A 19,220-nucleotide genomic window follows, 5' to 3' on the forward strand; every position below is an offset into this window, starting at 1 on the left:
TACACTATATAAACTACAGAGACAGAGCAGTCTCCTCACACACATTGTACAATGATTACACTACAAACACAGAGCAGCCTCCTCACACACATTGTACAATGATTACACTACAAACACAGAGCAGCCACCTCACACACATTGTACAATGATTACACTATATACACTAAAGACACAGAGCAGCCTCCTCACACACATTGTACAATGATTACACTATATACATCACAGAGACAGAGCAGCCCCCTCACACACATTGTACAATGATTACACTATATACACCACAGAGACAGAGCAGCCTCCTCACACACATTGTACAATGATTACACTATATACACCACAGAGACAGAGCAGCCCCCTCACACACATTGTACAATGATTACACTATATACACTAAAGACACAGAGCAGCCTCCTCACACACATTGTCCAATGATTACATTATATACACCACAGAGACAGAGCAGCCTCCTCACACACATTGTACAATGATTACACTATATACACCACAGAGATAGAGCAGCCCCATCACACACATTGTTCAATGATTACACTATATACACCACAGAGATAGAGCAGCCCCATCACACACATTGTACAATGATTACACTATATACACCACACAGACAGAGCAGCCCCCTCACACACATTGTACAATAATTACACTATATACACTACAGACAGAGCAGCCCCCTCACACACATTGTACAATGATTACACTATATACACCACAGAGACAGAGCAGCCTCCTCACACACATTGTACAATGATTACACTATATACACCACAGAGATAGAGCAGCCCCATCACACACATTGTCCAATGATTACACTATATACACTACAGACAGAGCAGCCCCCTCACACACATTGTAAAATGATTACACTATATACACCACAGAGACAGAGCAGCCTCCTCACACACATTGTACAATGATTACACTATATACACCACAGAAACAGAGCAGTCTCCTCACACACATTGTACAATGATTACACTATATACACCACAGACACAGAGCAGCCTCCTCACACACATTGTACAATGATTACACTATATACAATACAGAGACAGAGCAGCCTCCTCACACACATTGTACAATGATTACACTACATACATCACAGACACAGAGCAGCCTCCTCACACACATTGTACAATGATTACACTATATACACCACAGACACAGAGCAGCCTCCTCACACACATTGTACAATGATTACACTATATACACCACAGAGACAGAGCAGCCTCCTCACACACATTGTACAATGATTACACTATATACACCACAGAGACAGAGCAGCCCCATCACACACATTGTACAATGATTACACTATATACAGCACAGAGACAGAGCAGCCCCCTCACACACATTGTACAATGATTACACTATATATACCCCACAGAGACAGAGCAGCCCCTTCACATACATTGTACAATGATTACACTATATACACTATAGACACAGAGCAGCCTCCTCACACACATTGTACAATGATTACACTATATATACCCCACAGAGACAGAGCAGCCTCCTCACACACATTGTACAATGATTACACTATATACACTATAGACACAGAGCAGCCTCCTCACACACATTGTACAATGATTACACTATATACACTACAGACACAGAGCAGCCTCCTCACACACATTGTACAATGATTACACTATATACACTATAGACACAGAGCAGCCTCCTCACACACATTGTACAATGATTACACTATATACACTACAGACACAGAGCAGCCTCCTCACACACATTGTACAATGATTACACTATATACACCACAGAGACAGAGCAGCCCCCTCACATACATTGTACAATGATTACACTATATACACTACAGACACAGAGCAGCCTCCTCACACACATTGTACTATGATTACACTATATACACCACAGACAGAGCAGGCCCCTCACACACATTGTACAATGATTACACTATATACACCACAGAGACAGAGCAGCCCCCTCACACACATTGTACAATGATTACACTATATACACTACAGACACAGAGCAGCCTCCTCACACACATTGTACAATGATTACACTATATACACCACAGACAGAGCAGGCCCCTCACACACATTGTACAATGATTACACTATATGCACTACAGACACAGAGCAGCCTCCTCACACACATTGTACAATGATTACACTATATAAACTACATACACAGAGCAGTCTCCTCACACACATTGTACAATGATTACACTATATACAGTAAAGACACAGAGCAGCCTCCTCACACACATTGTACAATGATTACACTATATACACCACAGAGACAGAGCAGCCCCCTCACACACATTATACAATGACTACACTATATACACCACAGAGACTGAGCAGCCTCCTCACACACATTGTACAATGATTACACTATATACACCAGAGACAGAGCAGCCTCCTCACACACATTGTACAATGATTACACTATATACATCACAGACACAGAGCAGCCTCCTCACACACATTGTACAATGATTACACTATATACATCACAGAGACAGAGCAGCCCCCTCACACACATTGTACAATGATTACACTATATATACACCACAGAGACAGAGCAGCCTCCTGACACACATTGTACAATGATTACACTATATACACCACAGAGACAGAGCAGCCTCCTCACACACATTGTACAATGATTACACTATATACACCTCAGAGATAGAGCAGCCCCTTCACACACATTATACAATGATTACACTATATACACCACAGACACAGAGCAGCCTCCTCACACACATTGTACAATGATTACACTATATACACCACAGAGACAGAGCAGCCTCCTCACACACATTGTACAATGATTACACTATATACACCTCAGAGATAGAGCAGCCCCTTCACACACATTATACAATGACTACACTATATACACCACAGAGACAGAGCAGCCTCCTCACACACATTGTACAATGATTACACTATATACACCAGAGACAGAGCAGCCTCCTCATACACATTGTACAATGATTACACTATATACACCACAGAGACAGAGCAGCCTCCTCACACACATTGTACAATGATTACAGTATATACACCACAGAGACAGAGCAGCCTCCTCACACACATTATACAATGATTACACTATATACACCACAGAGACAGAGCAGCCTCCTCACACACATTGTACAATGATTACACTATATACACCACAGACACAGAGCAGCCCTACTCACACACATTGTACAATGATTACACTATATACACCACAGAGACAGAGCAGCCTCCTCACACACATTGTACAATGATTACACTATATACACCTCAGAGATAGAGCAGCCCCTTCACACACATTATACAATGATTACACTATATACACCACAGACACAGAGCAGCCTCCTCACACACATTGTACAATGATTACACTATATACACCACAGAGACAGAGCAGCCTCCTCACACACATTGTACAATGATTACACTATATACACCTCAGAGATAGAGCAGCCCCTTCACACACATTATACAATGATTACACTTTATACACCACAGAGACAGGTCAGCCCCCTCACACACATTATACAATGATTACACTTTATACACCACAGAGACAGGTCAGCCCCCTCACACACATTGTACTATACAGTGTGGAAAGATCACTAACACAGCAACATATAACAGGATACTTACTATTATCGGTTTCATAGTCAGACGTATTCTCTGAAATAAGTAGAGATGATATAAGAAAGCAGCAGAACGATTGTATCCGTCAAACTCCTCACAGATCATACATAATGTAAGTAGTACTGTTCTACCAGAGAATTTATTTTTGCAAAAGTAGAGATCACTGCTCAGGAAATAAACCATGATGCATGTGTGATGTGGGGGTCTGGGAGCACTGATAACTAGGTAGATATGGTTATAGCATAGTGTATTATTGCTGACAATGGGAGATACGAAGCAATTTAAATTGAGAGTATGTTTCTGTATATAACATCACTTGTTTGTTACTCTGGGCGTCCTCTCTCTCAAGTCCCTATATAGTATAATAGTGCAAATATCTGGTGTGCAGTAATTCAGACCAAACAACCACATATTAGCTGTGATGTGTTCTGTTCGGGGTTAGACAGCGGTCACAAACCTGGGGAGCTGGAGGCTTGATTGGTGATTTTTGGAGTTTCGGGAAGGGGACATTCAACAGAGTTAGCGAGTAGAGTTCTACCATGTCTGCTCCCGCCACTGCATCCTGAGGGGATGGTACATGAGGAAAAGCAGAGATTTAAACAGAAAATACAATAAAGGATCTTTGCAAGCAAAACCAATCTTTTCATGTATAAAGGTTACTTGGCAGTGAGGGATTTATAAAGGCTGCATATAAGTGAGGTCTCTTACAGGCTGACTTATCAATGGGTGAAAAGCACAGGCAAATTTCCGCTAAGCTACCCAACCAATATATTTATGGGTAAATTGCAGCTGAAAGGGTATTTTTTAGTGCCTCAAAGATTAGCGGCAAAAAAATCATCCTGATGTTTGGAGAAAGGAGCCTATTGATAAATAGCCCCTTAGTCCTGATTGTTTTGACCTTAGCAGAAGCGCTGAGTGTGCAGTAAGAGTTATATAGGAGTGCGGAGTCATTCCAGCAGGTCGGTGATGTCAGATGATCCTGAGAAGAGAAGCGCTGAGTGTGCAGTAAGAGTTATATAGGAGTGCGGAGTCATTCCAGCAGGTCGGTGATGTCAGTTGATCCTGAGAAGAGAAGCGCTGAGTGTGCAGTAAGAGTTATATAGGAGTGCGGAGTCATTCCAGCAGGTCGGTGATGTCAGAGATGATCCTGAGACGAGAAGTGCTGAGTGTGCAGTAAGAGTTGTATAAGAGTGCGGAGTCAATCCAGCAGGTCGGTGATGTCAGAGATGATCCTGAGAAGAGAAGTGCTGAGTGTGAAGTAAGAGTTGTATAAGAGTGCGGAGTCATTCCAGCAGGTCGGTGATGTCAGATAATCCTGAGAAGAGAAGCGCTCCCACGTATGAGATATCACATGTGACTCTACACTAGTTACGGAATCAGCTACAAGGCTCATTATACCCAGCCAGACACCTGCACTCCGCATTGATGATTATGGGGATTAGCTCAGTTCTGTGTGGTCTTCAGGAACAGCGTTGAGAAATCCTTATGCTTTATGTGCTCCGGATAGTGGGTGGAGGATTGTGTTTGATTGGCAAATTACTGAGCAGGTGGACATACTGATCTTGAGCTATAATTTGACCTTTTGTATTTGCTTGTTATTGAGGTCTGATACCTTATTCCAAAATATCAGAACCAAATTTATCAACTTTGTTTAAGTTATATCATTGGATGATGGGAATTAAAGGGATTTTTTTTTTATCATTAAATGCTTTTGTCCTTTTTTTTGAACAAAAACTTTCTTATGGTTTTTTGGGTGCTTTTAGAAGCGGTAAAACATAATATTAATAAGTGCAAATAGGCAAATAAAAACATTACAGAGGTAATAATAACAGTACAAAAGTAAAAGAAAAATATACACATCCATTACAGATATAAGGGAAGAAAATCAGTGTAAAGAGGAGAGGGAGAGGATCACCCCAGGAATATCAAAAAGTAAACCAGTAAGTTAAAACAAGTAGAGGGAAAGCATTACAATATGAAGAGACCTGAGGTCTGAGAGTAGTTCCCCCATGTGGTGATAACACAAATAAATAGTATGGAGGTCAGACAGAGCATGGGAGGTCCTGGGGGGGTGGCAAGAGAGTCAATGAGGAATGATAACAGGAGAGCTCACTAGAATTATATGTAAGTCAGACGGTGGTCAAAGGTGGTTCGACTTCATATTAGCTCACCCATGAAGTCCACATATTTTGAAGGTTTGTGGGCATATTATGTAGGGGGGCCATGATGTATTCCATGTATTCCACCTCCCTCGCTCCATCCGTCTTTCTCCCAATCTGTCCTCCTTCAAGAGGGCACTCAAAACTTACCTGTTCCAACCTGGTCTACCAACATTCCACCTAACCCCCTCATCTCCTCCGCCTGTTCTCCCCTCTCTACTCCCAACCCCCCTGTTCTCTGCCCACTTACTTCAACTTGCTCCCTTTGTGCCTGAGTTCTGTCTACCCTCCCTTAGGATGTAAGCTCATATGAGCAGGGCCCTCTTCCCTTTGTTCTCCATACCTGTTCTTCTGCTCCGTCTTTACTGCATTAGCCTGCCTGGAGTCTCTGAAGTTTTGGTAGTTTTCGTTTACTGTTTGTAATGTTTCACCTTGATTAGTCTACTGTTTGTGCTGTGTACGGCACCTAATAAATAAAGGATAATAATAATAATAATAATAATAATAGGGTAGGTCGACCAAATGTTATGTATAGTGGCATGTAATGAAGGCTTAATAACACTGTTCCAGTGTGTTGAAAATAGGTATTTAGCTACGCTCAAAATATGTCTAATCAGTTTTTCTATATGATGTGGAGTGTCCGAGATGGGTCTGAGTAGAAGGGAACATAGCGAAGAGTCGGGCATTCAGGGTTGTATTTTCAGGTAAGACCACAAAATGTGTTGAAGTGTACCCTGCTGGCCACATGCCCGCCAGCATATATCAGAAGAGTGCAGGAATATCGAACGTAGACGTGACGGGACCCAAATACCACCCATGGAAAGTTTAAAGGAATATTCTCGCGGATATCGAAGATTTAGCCAAATTAGCTTTATTTTTGGTCCACTCTTTAGGGTGCAAGATCTTCCCCTCATCTCACTCCCAAGCCAATTCATGAAGATCTTTGGAAGGCTGTTTATGGAGTAATACAGCATGGATATTAAACACTTTACTGAAGGGGTGTCACGACAGAGAGACTCTAGTGGGGAACAATGATCAGTTGGCAGTAGCACTGTAAAAAAAATGCCTAAGTTGGAGGTTCTGATAGAATATACTACAGTACAAGGGAGCACCATTCTAAGTTCTGGAAAGGTTGGAAAGAGATGCATGGGGGGCAGGGCCTTAGGCAAAGAGAACATTATGTTGAGTTCAATAATGGAAAGTTTAATGGATCTGTCCTGGTAAAAATTCTACGTTATTCCACAGGGGGACCAAAAGGGAGCAATTAGAGTGCAGCTGATATACACATGTGGAAGGATCCCATATGCACAACGAGAATCTCACCGCAGGAATGAGGTTTACTTCTTTAGTCCGCTGATGAAATGCTATCCATAATAGGGAGTATGGGGAATACATTTGCAGCAAGTCCGATTTTACGTGGGTCCATAATCTCTGATGTGGTGAGGAGTGCCACAGAGTGCATTAGGCAAAATGTGCTGCCTGATAATATTTGAGGAGGTTAGGTATCTGCAATCCACCAACAGTTTGATTTTTAAATAAGATGAGCATTTGGACGCTGGGTTTTCAGCCTGCACAGATCATTTAGAAAGGGCTTGCTGCAGGTGTTCAACTATGTGATTGGAGATATAGACAGAAAACCATAGGTATAAGAGTTTGGGGAAGACATTAATTTTAAAAGCTGCTATACACCCAAACCAGAATATGATGAGTTTGTTCCAGTGTACCATATCAGTCTTCACAGAGTCAATGAGTATAGGAAAGTTGGCCGCATATAATTTTGAATAAGATAATTAAGCTTCTGGCATGGCCAGCGAAAGTCATAATTCATTTTCAGAGCCTGAGCTACATCATGGGGTATATTTAAATTCAAGGGTCTCAGATTTACCTGCATTAATTTTATAATTGGAAAGAACACTATAGTCACAAATTTCTTTAATAAGTTTGGGAAGGGTAATATGGGTATTTAGTGATGGATAGTATAATCATCAGTGTACAAAGCGATTTTGTGATCTTGAAAGCGAGTGGGAATACTAGTGACATTATTATTGTTCAGAATATGGGCAGCAAGAGGTTCCATAACTAGTGCAAAGAAAAGAATTTAATGGGAGGTACAACATTTTTTTTCTTTTATGTGTAGGAAAACAGAGAGTGAGTGGGATGGATAGGACACCAAGTGGCAGGAAGGAGGAGTGCCTAATTTGAAGCAGCTGATTTGATTAATTACTATGTTGCCCCTTTAGAACATAGCTTATACACAGGCCAAACCTGGTGTTATACCTATGGTGTCCTTATACAGAGGAGACTTGTAAAGAGATTTTACCTGGTAGTAAGTGAGGATGGTGTTATACAGGGGGAAGGACCATAGTATAATGGAATAGATATAATGGATTTGTGCATAGACTGTACCTGGTAGTAAGTGAGAGGGAGTGTTATAAACAGGAGGACAAACTGTATAATGCAATATATGTAACACACTTGTGCAGAGCATATTCCTGGGTGTAAGTAATGGGGTGTTATACAGAGAGGGAGACACAGTATAATGGAATACATGTAACACACTTGTACAGAGAACATACTGGACAGTAAGGGAGGGTGGTGTTACATAGGAGACATCCAGACAGTTCTATTTTTCATAGTTGTTTGGATCATGATGAGTTTCCAGAAAATAAATTCCATACATGTAAAATACATAACATTCAGTGGAAAACAATTGGCCTATATAATGTTATACGTTGCTAAAATCATAAATCCCTGCTCACCAAAGTAGGTTGCGTCACACACCAGACCCCTTAATTGCTGTCCAGAGTCTGGCACACTCTTCTTTGTTCTCCAAGTAGTGGCGGGGATCTCCTTGCCCTCCGGCGACAATGATGCATTACAGATGGCGGTCACCATCTAGGATTTCCTGGACATGCACATGCCCGATTCCATTATCGAATAAGGGCAGCTCTGATTGACCTTCATTACACACACCCCCTATTGGCCTCTGATACTTATATGGCCCCTCTGACAGTCAGTGGGTGCCAGAAGATAAGTCTTGTTGGACTGTGTATACTTGGTTATCTCCTGTGCTTTGCATTCATATATTATCCCTGTGCCTGTCAGAGTGTCCTGGTTATTCCATTGACGCCAGAGTGTCCTGGTTATTCCATTGACGCCAGTGTGTCCTGGTTATTCCATCAACGCCAGTGTGTCCTGGTTATTCCATCAGCGCCAGTGTGTCCTGGTTATTCCATCAGCGCCAGTGTATCCTGGTTATTCCAACCACGCTAGTGTATCCTGGTTATGCTATCCACTCCAGAGTGTTCTGGTTATTCTATCGATGCCAGTGTGTCCTGGTTATTCAATCAACAACAGTGTGTCCTGGTTATTCCATTCGCACCAATGTGTCCTGGTTATTTCATCCGTGCCAGTGTATCCTGGTTATTCCATCCACGCCAGTGTGCCCTGGTTATTCCAACCACGCCAGTTTATCTTGGTTATTCCAACCACGCCAGTGTATTCTGGTTATGCTATCCACACCAAAGTGTACTAGTTATGCCATCAATGCCAGAGTGTCCTGGTTATTTTATCAATGCCAGAGTGTCCTGGTTATTCATCCACACCAGAGTGTCCTAGATCTACCATCTGTGCCAGTGTATCCTGGTGATCCCATCTACACATGTTTCTTTGCCATCCAGTATATAGCATCTGCAGTCACGTCTAGTGACTCCTTGGAGGTGTGTGACCTGGGAGGGAACAGCAGCCAAGTCCAAACATTCTTGGGGATCTCTGATGAATACCTCCCCCTCATTTGACTCCACGCCTCCACTGCAGGTAGTGCCAAATCGGACTGGCTGTTGAATCCAGAATGTCCCTGATTCCTGACAAGTTATATATAATTTTCTGTGAAAGTTGGGCATTGTTTGCACTACACTCTTCCAGGACTCAGAGGGTTATTACAGTAACAATTTACATAATACCATAATTTAAATCAGCAATTTGTATAACATTTAAGTTTGCCAAATAACTTTAAGGAATCAGACACATTTCTGTGTTTTACATTTTGTATCTTTAAATATATAATTACAAGTTAACCCGTGCATGATACTCATGCATTCTAGTCAAATCAAGCTACTTAAGGTGTTAAAAAGGTTCTTGTCATGCATTTGGGCCATAGCCCGGGCCTCAACCACCAACCATTCCCCACTGTCACCCCCGGCAACCACCAACCACTCCACACTTTCACCCCCGGCAACCACCAACCACTCCCAACTGTCACTTCTCCTTCAAGAAATATATATATATATTTTTTTAAATATTTATATACACTTTTAACAATTAACAAATTAAATTAACAAATTAAAAACATCTTAGTATACCAAATTTCAGCCCTTTCTGAATTATTTTTTCAACACACACTAAGAATTTAGTAGGTCAGTGTATAACTCCGCCCAGCAGGTGGCGCTGCAGCTTGGTTTTATTTTTTCCACACACACACACAGACAGACTAACACACGCCACTAGACATTTATATTATAGATAGTATTTTGGAGTATTACTCTTACTTCCTATCACTGTACCACAACTGGGTTACAGGAGACTCTGTGGGACACTGACAGATGAAGAGTTAGTTTCTGGTGACTCAAGATGAGGTGTCGGAGATGATGGTTTTACAGCAGGATCACAAATATCACATAATAAAGTAACATTAGAAAAGGCCCATTTATCTGAAATTTAAAAACTTGAGAATTTATAGTTTAGAAAAGTAAAATACCTCTAATACTGACACTTACTCTTGTATATAAGAGATCCGGCAATGCCAAGAACAACAAGACAACCGAACACGGCACCAATGATCACACCGATTGTGAGGCCACTTTTAGGCTCTGAGAAAGATAAACACAAAGGAAAATATGAGATATTGGTGATACTGAGAATCCATATATCAGAGATGTACATGAAGATAAAGAGGACAGCTACATAATAACACAATATTCCTGCATTGTACAGTACAGTCTGCACATCAGATGTTTCTCAAATATCATATAAATAATCTGCAAAACCGAGTCTGAGAAATCTCATTATAAACCCTGTTCTGTATAGTAAGTGTGACAAGATAGACCGCCAGGGTTGTCTGTGTTGCTGGGGACCGGCTGGGCTTGCCTTGCCACTGTCCCCTTTCTTTATCCCAAATGCACTTGTACAATGTTAGTTACTAACCCTCAGTGTAGCTGGAAATGGGAACATAGGGAGGAATAGAAGACTGTACATAAATGTCATACACTGCCCCAGATATCATACAGGAATAGTGACCCAGTCATGTGACATAAATCTAACCAGTAGTTTCATCTCCATGAAGAAGAAGGAGGAGTCTGTGTTATACATATCCTCCTCATTTATATCTAGTCTGATGTTCTTATCTTCTGTGGCAGCAGCGACTGTGGGGCCCATATTAATTCCAAAAATATGCTTTTTCATACTGCACATGTGCACAAGACACGCGTATCCCTGGGTCCATACTAAGATCTTAGCGTATCACTGACTTGCTCCTCCTGGAGTCTGGAAAGGCAGAACAGTGGAGGGAAGGGGCTATGTAGACCAAATACTGTACTATGCTCACATACTTGCTGTCTATTTAGAGGTCGAGATACACTTGTCGGGAGTCGTATCTGTTGCAGGTGCGCGACTCATGGGCTGATGAAGATGATCAGCAAGAATCTTGCTTGTGTAAAAATAATGTTTAAGTGATTAACTTTTCCTAAAAATCAATATGCCTCCCCCCTCCCCAAAGGTACTTCCAAGCCCAGTGCTCATAGCCACGGCTGGTAGTCGCAATATCGGGGAGGGGGGGACGGACAAGGTTGGGTCACTCCAAAAAGGCCACTACCAACACTAGGATATGACAGACTCCAGACTGGGCTGAAGACTCTATAACAGGGAACTCTGCAGCGTGGTCCCCTCCCCTGTTTAAATGTGTCACAGCCCCAGCCTGTTCAGCGCTAGATTGAATTTCTTAAGGAAGGCACCAGGGCTCCTCCCAACATCCCAGGAGTTGTGGGTGTTGGGATAATAAAATGGTAAAATATAGATAAGTCAGCATGTGGTACAACTTGATCAGCAATTCCTGGCAGCTGAGTCATGGTGTGGGGTACTAGAGCCATAGCTCACATTACCTAGGTTCACAGATCACATAGGTGAGGTAGATAGGAAAGATATATTTATTGCCAAACACAACAATATAACGCAAAACAGTAACAACACTGGGCCTCAATCATCAAGGCACGTATTTGATGATTTTGAGCATATCGTACGCAAAATCACTCTGCGCATGCCCAGAACCGGAACATATCATCATCATCTATTTATTTATATAGCGCCACTAATTCTACAGAGAACTCATTCACATCAGTCCCTGCCCCATTGGAGCTTACAGTCTAAATGCCCTAACATACATCTCCAACTCTCTAAATCTTCTTGCCCTCACTGAAACCTGGCTTACTTCTTCTGACGCTGCCTCTCCTGCAGCTCTCTCCTATGGGGGTCTCTCCTTCACTCACTCCACCAGACCGGATGAGCGCCCAGGTGGTGGAGTGGGCCTCCTCCTGTCCCCTAACTGTACTTTTTGGATTATTCCTACTTTACCTTCCCTCTCCTTCTCCTCCTTCGAAGTTCACTCCATCCGTCTCTTCTCCCCTATCCACCTCCGTGTCTCCGTCATCTATCGTCCCCCTGGCCCCACGTCCCTCTTCCTCGACAACTTCGCCGCCTGGCTCCCCCACTACCTCGCCTCTGACCTCCCCTCCATCATACTTGGCGACTTTAACATCCCCATTGACAACCGTTCTGACCCCGCCACCATCAAACTTCTCGCCCTTTCCTCCTCTCTTGGCCTCACTCAGTGGACCTCTTCCCCCACCCACTGTCTTGGTCACTCCCTCGACCTTGTCTTCTCCCATCTCTGTGATCTCTCTGACTTCTCTAACTCTCCCTTCCCACTCTCTGACCACCATCTCCTCTCCTTCACTCTGTCGTCCTCCCCCGCTCCCGCCGCGCCTAAAGCCACCCTTACTAGGCGCAACCTTGATGCTATTGACCCTTCCTCTTTCTCCTCCTCTCTTGAAACTCTACTATCACCTCTTCCTTCCCTGGCCTGTCCCGACGAGGCGTCCTCTCTCTACAACCTCTTCCTCACCACTGCCCTTGATGCTGTTGCCCCGGGCCTCCGCTATCCGCAGACGCCGCCTTATTCCCCAACCCTGGCACTCCAAACTCACCCGCTTCCTCCAAAAGTGCTCTCGCACTGCTGAACGCCTCTGGAGGAAATATCGCTCCCTGGCCGACTTCCTTCACTTTAAATTTATTCTCTCCTCTTTCTGCTCCGCCCTCTCGCTCGCTAAACAATCCTTCTTCAAGTCCCTCATTTCCTCTCAATCCTCTAACCCAGGCCGCCTCTTTGCCACCTTCAACTCCCTCCTCTCTCCCCCTCCCTCTCCCGTCCCGCCCTCCCTCTCCGCTTCGGACTTTTCCACTTTTTTTTCTTCCAAATTGAGGCCATCAGACTGAACATCTCCTCTTCCCCTTCTCCCACCACCCTCATCGCCTCTCCTCAGCCAACAATCAACTCTGGTGCTCCTTTTGCCCCACAACAGGGGAAGAAGTTAGCTCCCTCATTCTTTCCTCTCCTCCCTCGACCTGTCCTCTCGATCCCATCCCCTCCCACCTCCTTCGCTCTCTTTCTCCCACTGTCTGCTCCTACCTTGCTCACCTCTTCAACTTATCACTCTCCTCTGATGTAGTCCCCTCCTCCTTTAAACACGCTCTTATCTCTCCCATCCTCAAAAAACCCAATCTTGACCCCACCTCTCTCGCCTTATTATCGCCCCATCTCACTGCTCCCCTTTGCCTCCAAATTACTCGAGCGGATTGTCTGCAGCCGCCTAACCAGGCACCTCTCGGTCTTTTCCCTCCTTGACCCCCTCCAATCCGGCTACAGTCCTCTTCACTCCACCGAAACTGCACTGGCCAAGGTTACTAATGACCTCCTATCGGCCAAATCCAAGGGTCACTTCTCCCTACTAATCCTCCTTGACCTCTCTGCAGCCTTTGACACCGTGGACCACCCCCTGCTGCTGCAAACCCTTCTCTCTTTCGGCTTCTCTGGATCTGTCCACGCATGGTTCACCTCATACCTTGCTAACCGCTCCTTCTCTGTATCCACGTCCGGCTCTTCCTCCTCCCCCTGCACTCTCCCTGTAGGAGTCCCGCAGGGCTCTGTCCTCGGCCCTCTTCTCTTCTCGCTCTACACTTCCTCCCTTGGTGCTCTCATCTCCTCCTTCGGTCTTCAATATCACCTGTATGCTGACGACATTCAACTCTACACCTCTTCTCCTGATCTTTTTTCTACCCTCCTCTCTCGTATATCTGACTGCCTCTCCGCTATCTCCTCCTGGATGTCCGAGCGTTTTCTCAAAATTAATATCTCGAAGACGGAACTCATTGTCTTTCCTCCGCCCAGACTCCCATCCCACCACAACCTCTCTATTGTCGTCAACAACACCACCATCTCCTCTGTCACCCAACTCCGCTGCCTGGGTGTCACCCCCGACTCCTCTCTCTCTTTTGCCCCCCATATTCATGCCCTTGCCCAAGCCTGTCGTTTCCAACTACGCAACATCGCCCGCATCCGTCCCTTTCTCTCTCAGGATGCCACTAAGACTATCATCCACGCACTCATCATCTCCTGCCTGGATTACTGCAACCTCCTCCTCACTGGCCTCCCCCACTCCCATCTCTCCCCTCTCTGCTCTATACTCAATGCGGCCGCGAGACTCATCTTCCTCTCACGCCGCTCCTCCTCGGCCTCCCCTCTCTTCGATTTTACATGCGATCGATGTTCCGGTCGCTCGGTTCATGGACTGCATACACACTAGCCTTGTTTAGGACGATAAAGGGAAGAGCGGACGTCCCTTTAGCGACTTTTTACAGCCATGTTCTTGTGAGCAATAACTGTAATTTCGTACTGTTGTGGATCTTTCGGAAACTTATACACACTACACAACGGAAACATGATTGGAACGAAAATATTAAACGGTACGACCAACCAAATGAGGCGACAATCGTCCATTTGGGCAGACTTTCGACCATCGTGTCACTGCACACACTGACCCGACTTTTGAACGAGCGGTCGTATGTCAGCTGATTGAGCCGATTATTGGACAAAAACTGTGTAGTGTGTACCCAGCTTAAAAGTCCTGATTAGTAGTGATGACACTATAACATGTGTCTGCAATCACGTGCAACTATAAAAAATATTTTATGTTTAGCAGACATTAACAACATGCTAATAAATTTCATTGAAAAATAAATAAAACGAACACTTGAACTATTTTTATCATTGATGCCTATAGTATTACCAGGTTACATTAATTCAATAATTTTTTCCCCCTGTGTGTTCTTTTGCGAATTTATGATCCACATAGGTATTGGACATATCCTGCTGTGTCTCGTGTAGTAGAGCACAGAAGACCTAGACCCGAATTCATTAGCGCATGTACTTTGGGAATCCGTGCCTTGATGAATTTGAGAATATGCAAAGCCTAAGTACGTGTGCATAATACTGAACGCGGGTTGCACTCTGTCTCAATACCATTGAACATGTACCTTTTTATCCCCATGTCCCCCTAGAGTGTCTGTCCTAGCACACATTATGACTGTGTATTCAGTATGTGTGTTTTCATTCCCATAACATGTCTGTGCTCACCACCATATTGTGTCTGCATATTAGCTTTAAGATTGGTAATATATTGAGATTGTTTCATATTATCTATTACACTGTAGGTGAGATATTCATGTTAGTCTGAGGGCTTCCTATTGTTTACTTTTACCAACAGAGTAAGTCTATGTGTATTCTAGGTCTGCAACAATACATCAATAATTATATTATCAGGTAGACCAGACTTTTGTTTAACAGAAGCTATCTTTGTTTACCTAAATAACAGGAGATCTAGCTAGGGGCAGTGTCCCTCTGTTAAAATCTAGTCAGGCAAGTGTTATGTTTAAAACACAATGAAGTGAGTAGTCACCATTACATTATGTTGTAAACATTTACATAGATTGTGTATATTTGGCTCTGCTATTTACATTGTTAGTTAACCACACGTAACAGGCTAAAAATGAGAAACTTTAATATTGTACTTTTAGCTACATCTGTAGGCAAACGAGATAATGTTTAGTAGTGTATTCACGACATGGTGGCTTTCTGTGTCTAATTTAAGCACCTTAATTAGGAAACATGTATTGTATTCCTATGCCTCAATATTCTAAGACACAGCAGACAGTCAACCCACCCCTACAGCCTGAGGCTATTCTGTGGGTTTAAGATAGAGCAGTGGAGTGTCAAGGGGGTTGATGGAGGAAAGATCAGGCTGGTGTAGGAGGTATGGATCCTGCCAGCTTCCGGAGGACAGAGATCGAGAGAAGGACTGCAAGGACCCCTGTTCCTCTTCCTTTGGATAAGTTACCCCAGGTCTTGTGAATCTATGTGCTCGCCAAAAGTGAGGTGACAGTGAAGCCGGACCACTGCCCTGCTGGCAGTCACTGGGGCATTGCACTCCCAGGAAAGCCTAAGCCTATAGTCGGATTTCCCAAGGTGACTATAATAGGACCGGTTTTGTATTGTATGTACTACTCTTATATCCATTGTGCATACCTGTAATTGTTACTCCTGTACATATGTTGTTTTTATGCCTGTTGTTGCTGTTCCATTAATAAAAGCTACCATTGGTTAAGTTGGATATCTGCCTGGGTGTAAGTATTTACCCACGTACAGTGGAATTCAGTAGGCTGTGCATCCATGGTAGACACCGTTCCCTCACACACTCACAATGAGTTTTTTGAAGAATCAGGCTCACTATGTACAAACACACTTAACTATTGCCAGATGACCAGGGTCGGATTAACCAGAGGTCTAACTGGACTACAGCCCAGGGGCCTCGGGCATCCAGGGGGCCCTTGACAGTACTCAGTGTCATTAATGATCGGTGCGGGGGCGGGGTGCCCCCAGCCGATCAATGCTGCTGAGCACTGTCACTGTAGTCCTTCCACGGCACTCAGTAATCTCCTTACTGAGGAGATCTCCTCAGTAAAGAGCTTACAGCGCGCCGCGCAAGGACTACAGTGACAGGACAAAGAAATAGGTAAGCGCTTGGGGTGGGGGGCGGTGGGCAGCAAATCATAAGTGCGATACTATAGATTTTCCAATATTTAGCATTCCTGTTGTTGGTGACCTGCATGGACTGTAGACTTTGGAGGTCAGCAAGAACGGAGTACTGAAGATTGTCCATCCCTTGCATTGAACTATCATCTCACGTGGGAATGGGGGCCCCATTAGCCCAGGGGCCTCCATTCCTTTAATCTGGCCATCCCTGCAGATGAGTCACCATCCCCTCATGTAGACCTTTACATAGGGCTATCAGACAGCCTGTTTCTAATAATTACAGAGAGCTTCACTCTGATTGGGCAGAGTGTGGGAAAGCCACTCTGTACTGACTAGTAGTGGTTACACCCAACATCGAGCTCAACCTCAATGAATTACATTGCCTTAGTAGTAGAGGCTTGGGATAATATATACTGAGGAGATGAATAGGAGTTAAAATTTAGCATTGAAGAGTGTTGAGGAATTCAAAGACATCCATGCACATTACAATACTGACATCATCTAAGTTCATAGATAAGTTATTTTCCGAGTCTTCACTCTTTCCTACCCCCAGTGTAGGTAACACTCACCCCATTTCACACTGAGTGTCTTCTCCAGGCTGCTGTGATCCACATGACAGGAGTAACTGTCCTCCTCCCCGGCCGCCACTTCCACGTTGACTCTGGTCTGGTAGGTGCCATCAGGATTGGGAAGGATCGGTTGGGCCTCATCCAAGGGAATCTCATATTTCTCATTCTTTATCCACCTTATATCCACAGCTCGGGGGTGGAACCCGTACACCCAACAGTGAAGCTTGGTGACCCCATCTGATTTTTGACCTGTGACCTTCACCTCTGGGGGAACTGATAGAAAGAAAGAGGAAGATGTAGAAGAAAATAACCACTATAATTGATAGGACTATCTGATGATGTGTAATATAAATGTAATACAAGTATAGTAAACTGATACTGTGTATATTGTGAGGTGTCATCTATCTTCTCCAGATCATCTCTACTATTTTTACACCACTGAATACATGACATAATAATGTAATGAGATACGTGAGGAAATGATCAGTATAACCGATATGGATGTATGATGTCGTGTAATACTAGTATAAAGATACTGGGGTAAATATATCAAACCTAATAAGGAAAATGGAGGTATTGTCCGTAGAAGCCAACCAGATTCTAGCTATAATTTATCTAGTACATTACAGACAATGATACCAAGAATCTGATTGGTTGCTATGGACAATACATTCACCTTTTCTTTTCAGGTTTGATACATTTATCTCACTGTATAAATCGTGTGGTGTTACCTCTATGCTCCAGGTAATCTCTCCCATTGTTATACCACTGAGTATATGACAATATAATTTGATGAAACACGAGGAAATGACCAGTATAACAGATTAGGACTGTATGGTGAGGTGTAATAATAATGTGATATAAGTATAATATGCTGTGCATACTGTGTAGTGTCACCTCTCTTCTCCAGATCATCTTTCCCATAGTTGATGAATTCCTTCAGGAACTCGATACAGTCATTCTCCAGTTCAATCTTGGTTCTCTCTCCCTCTCGTACCTCTGGACTGTTCCACCTGTCTACAGTGTGCTGAACCTCAGGCATGCTGGCGACATAAACCGCTCTCTGTATGTCCAGGTATAGGAGATCTCTCCCATCATATCCGAACCGTTCATATGCCGTGGTGCTGCCGTCATCTCTCAGATCGCAGCCGAACGCCCACTGGTAGGAATGGAAACCTGAACACGCAAAGGAACATGTTACATGGGAGCAGAGTGTGTGGTGTCATGTGTACAGCAGTGTGCTAGGTGTAATATACAGAGTGTGTAACATCACGTGTATAACATATTATACCACAACTATGAAGTACTCAATCACTATTAGTGATTAGAAACCAGGGAAAGGCATCCTGTCCCTTATGTTTTTCCTGGAGACAAGTGGCTTCTTTGCTGGCTTTCTTGACACCAGGCCATCCTCCAAAAGTCTTCACCTCACTGTGCGTGCAGATGCACTTTCACCTGCCTGCTGCCATTCCTGAGCAAGCTCTGCACTGGTGGTGCCCTGATCCCGCAGTTGAATCAACTTTAGAAGACGGTCCTGGCACTTGTTGGACATTCTTGGGCGCACTGAAGCCTTCTTTACAACTATTGAACATATCTCCTGTCACGAGCTGCGGCGGTACACCCCATCCTGGCGAGATCT

General features: G+C 43.8%; 1 protein-coding gene across 5 annotated transcripts in view; it reads right to left on the reverse strand.

Moving 5' to 3' along the window:
- Positions 1-19,220, reverse strand: part of LOC142143338 (major histocompatibility complex class I-related protein 1-like) — a 719,063-nt gene that overhangs the window by 29,705 nt on the left and 670,138 nt on the right. For all 5 annotated transcript variants that reach the window (XR_012689510.1, XM_075201101.1, XM_075201100.1 and 2 more), the window contains exons 3-7: positions 18,479-18,757; positions 17,582-17,854; positions 10,591-10,683; positions 4,114-4,218; positions 3,663-3,692 (exon numbers count right to left, since the gene is read on the reverse strand). Coding sequence is in view for 4 of the 5 variants with exons in the window: in XM_075201101.1 (XP_075057202.1) it covers positions 3,663-3,692; positions 4,114-4,218; positions 10,591-10,683; positions 17,582-17,854; positions 18,479-18,757 (780 nt within the window). In the remaining variant the exon portion in view is untranslated. The remainder of the gene's footprint in view (positions 1-3,662; positions 3,693-4,113; positions 4,219-10,590; positions 10,684-17,581; positions 17,855-18,478; positions 18,758-19,220) is intronic.

This window comes from Mixophyes fleayi, chromosome 3, assembly GCF_038048845.1.
Source record: "Mixophyes fleayi isolate aMixFle1 chromosome 3, aMixFle1.hap1, whole genome shotgun sequence".
In the NCBI taxonomy this organism is placed as follows: domain Eukaryota; kingdom Metazoa; phylum Chordata; class Amphibia; order Anura; family Limnodynastidae; genus Mixophyes; species Mixophyes fleayi.